General features: G+C 38.6%; 1 protein-coding gene across 8 annotated transcripts in view; it reads right to left on the bottom strand.

Moving 5' to 3' along the window:
- BBS9 (Bardet-Biedl syndrome 9) overlaps positions 1–3,395 on the bottom strand; it is a 473,863-nt gene that overhangs the window by 399,086 nt on the left and 71,382 nt on the right. For all 8 annotated transcript variants that reach the window (XR_003093361.1, XR_003093362.1, XM_025200564.1 and 5 more), the window contains 2 exons: positions 2,921–3,005; positions 1,405–1,588 (listed from right to left, as the gene is read on the bottom strand). Coding sequence is in view for 6 of the 8 variants with exons in the window: in XM_025200564.1 (XP_025056349.1) it covers positions 1,405–1,588; positions 2,921–3,005 (269 nt within the window). In the remaining 2 variants the exon portion in view is untranslated. The remainder of the gene's footprint in view (positions 1–1,404; positions 1,589–2,920; positions 3,006–3,395) is intronic.

The following is a 3,395-nucleotide window of genomic DNA, read 5'->3' as shown; positions in this document are numbered from 1 at the left end:
CCCCCACAGTCCCAGTCTTCCCCAATGTCACTTCTCCCTCTCTCTCCATCTCTGCCCCACTCCTCCTTACTGTTGTCTCCACACTGGTAGGCTCAGTCCCTGCTGCAGCCAAGGGCATGGAGTGTGGCTCCAGCCCAGCCCCCATAGCAGTGGCACAGAGCTGGCACTGCTGTTCTAGGCCAGCCCCATAGCAGCAGGCCTGGCTTCCCACCACAGCAGCAGGGCCAGCCTGGAACAGCAATGCCAGCTTCAGACCACTGCTAGGGTGCAGGCTGGAGTCACACTCCATGTCTCAAGATGCAGCAGAGATGAAGCCTGCTGGCACGGAGCAAAGGCAAGCAGGGAGGACGGGTGGAGGAGCAGTGAAAGGAGGAAGGAGAGTGGGGACCTGAGGTCATGGGTAGCAGAAGTAGCACAGAGATTGGAGGGGGAAATTGAGTCAGCCCAAGTCGGGGGGGAGAGAGCAGGCACAATGGGGGAGGGTAAGTGGGATGGAAACAGGGAGCATGGGCCAAGCTGCCCTCTCATCTGCCCTACTGCCTCCACCACTCTGTCTCCCACTGCCTACCCCATTAATGCCCCCCCTCATCACCTCTCCCCCCACCACCTGCAGTAGTGGGGAGGGGGGTGACAAACAAATTTAAAATCCTCCAATAATTAGAATCCAAACATGGAAAATTATAATAAATTCATAAATTTTCTGTGTGGAATCTAATTACTGGGCGGGGGGGGGGTCATCTTACATTCAGGGTCATCTTGTATTCTAGTAAATATGGTAATAAAAATGTAATTTTAAGCCAGAAATTTAAAAAGTAAATAAAAATTACTATGATACTATTTACAAAATTCAAATAAATGAACTTAATATACAATGTTAAAAGTTATCCAGAACTTAAAAATAAACTTGTTGCAATTTAATTTATACCACGCAACAGTGACCTTCTTCTGGAATATTCTGGGGAGGTAATTTTGGCACCAATATATAACTATAGATTGTTAATAATGATCCAAGTCAATCTGACAAATAAACTTTATACTAATAAGCCACCAAATCAAATCAGTTCACAAAATGTTAGTCAATGTATGCTGCCAGTTCTTGTATGCTTGGTTCAAAAGAGCCCTGAATAATTTATTGCTCTTGGCTGTCTTGAACCTGCACACCCTAATCTTGGTAAAGAAAAAAAAAAGGGGGGGGAGGGAGGGGAACAATATTTCCACTGTATATTCGCTAAAAAAAAGAAGTATGATTCAGTTAAAAAATGGAAGGTACTATTTTGAATTTTACGTAAACTTTTCTATTAATCCAGAATATATTTATAAAGGTATTTTTCCCCGTGAAAAAAAAATCTTAGCTTTAAGCATAACGAAGCCAAAGCTTCTGAGTTAAATGTTTCTTTTACAAACCTGAACAATAAGGAAGGAAGCAACTTGGACTGTAATCAAGTTTTTTCATGAATCGAATTTGCCCATTATCCTTAAGGCAAAAGAAGTTTCTCTCACCAAGCACAAAAAGAGAGGAAACCATCTGATTAAAAGAGACAACACGTATATCCAGTGCTTGCTCTCCAATATTTAAAACCCAATCCACCTTTAAAAGGAATAAAAAGACATAAATTAAGGATCATATCACAGTAATACCAGTATCAAAAGACATATGACGACAGTTCAGTCTACTTAAAATGAATTTGCAAAAATGCTGGTGAAGATAAAATGGGAGAAATGTTTTGGATGGGAGTAGTAAAATATTTGCAACAATTATTTCCACATTTGGTGCAGTATTTTCTTGTTTATAAGATGCACCTGTGAAGAGACACCCCGCAAAAAGAGAATGACATTGTGGGAGAAGGTTTTCACATTAAATTTGATTAAATTTGTCAACCTTTATCAAAAAGATTTCAATTTTTTCTTGTAGAGTTTTGTTGCACAAAATGCACCTTACTCTGATAACTTCATTTCTGAGAAAATAAGGTCTTGTACATTGGATAAATACAGAGTTTATTTTCAGGTTGACTGGAATGATCATGGAATTTTTACCATTCCTTAACCATGCAACACAACTGGGGAAACCAGGAAAAATAAACCCCAAATCTTTTAATGAAAATATTAAAGGAAATATTTGCTAAGCAACATATCATGTAAGTTTTTTAATTCAAATTTTAAAATATGCAAATTAAAAACGCACCCTTAAAATGTTGCTCAAATAGTTTACCACATTCCAACTTAACCTTTGAAATGGACAAACATTAATAAGAAATTAGTCCCTTTCACTGTTAATTTCTCCTTTCGTAAAGGTAGGAATAATGGCCTCAAGATGCAGGGGAGGAGGTTTAAATTGCAGATTAGGAGGAACTTTTTGAAAGTGCAAGTGGTCAAGCAATGGAACAAGCTACCTAGAGAAATTGCAGAATCTCCATTTCTGGAAATTTTCAAGATCAGATTAGTCTAACATTTGACTGGGATAGTTTAATCAGGGATAATCCTGCCTTGAGCAGGGAGCTGGACTAGATGACCTCCTGAGGTCCCTTTTTTCTTATGATCCTACAAAACAGAGAACATGATAAATATTTAGGACTTAATCCAAATAAAATGTATTGGAGTCTTTTCATTATCTTTCTTGGAAGTTAATTTAGGTTATTAGTGACCAGACACTGTCTCAGTTTTTCAGTTAGTCTTCTCTCTAAAAGTGTAACAAATCATTTTTGTGCCCTGACCAGTAGTGGTGGCTAGACAGCCAGCATCAGCAGCCATCAAACCTTTTCTCTAAGTCAGTGCCCAGGGCTGGTGTCCCACTTGCCCACTCCTAGTGAAACTACATCTTTCCTCTTTTTACGTATATACAGTATAGCTTTATGTATGTTTTACGTAAAAAGTAAATAGTATGTTTTAATAGTATATTTTCTGTAAAACCAACAGGTCTCACCACAAGTCTTTTTCCAGAACTATGTTTTTGCTGCTCTGTCTCCTGTCTTTCATCAGCATCTGTTGCAAATGCAAGTACTTGATATCTGTAAAAGAACAAAAATAGTATCTTTGTAGTTTCAGTTTTATATAAAACATGCAAAAATATATTATTGTATAACAAATACACGATGACCACCCCCCAAAACACTGTCAAAAAATTTACTGCAGGATTTACCTATTAATAGCAACAGTCTTAAAATGCTATTAATATCATATAATATAATATATTATTGCTATCATACAATTTCTAGACGCATGTTCAAGCAGGATTTAATGCTTGCTTTAATGTTCCAATGTTATCTGTTAATAGTGGAAATTGTTTTAAAAAACTTTGTAATGGATTGTCACGGCGGGGTCCGTCAGGGGGGCCATGATTTCCCGAAGTCCCTCGCTCCGTGTCAAGGCCGGCCCAAGGCACCCTCTAATTCTCGCCC

The sequence above is a fragment of the Alligator sinensis genome, unplaced genomic scaffold (assembly GCF_000455745.1).
Source record: "Alligator sinensis unplaced genomic scaffold, ASM45574v1 scaffold86_1, whole genome shotgun sequence".
Lineage (NCBI taxonomy): Eukaryota > Metazoa > Chordata > Crocodylia > Alligatoridae > Alligator > Alligator sinensis.
Note: the sequence above shows the minus strand (reverse complement) of the source record. Positions and strands in the feature narration are given on the sequence as shown.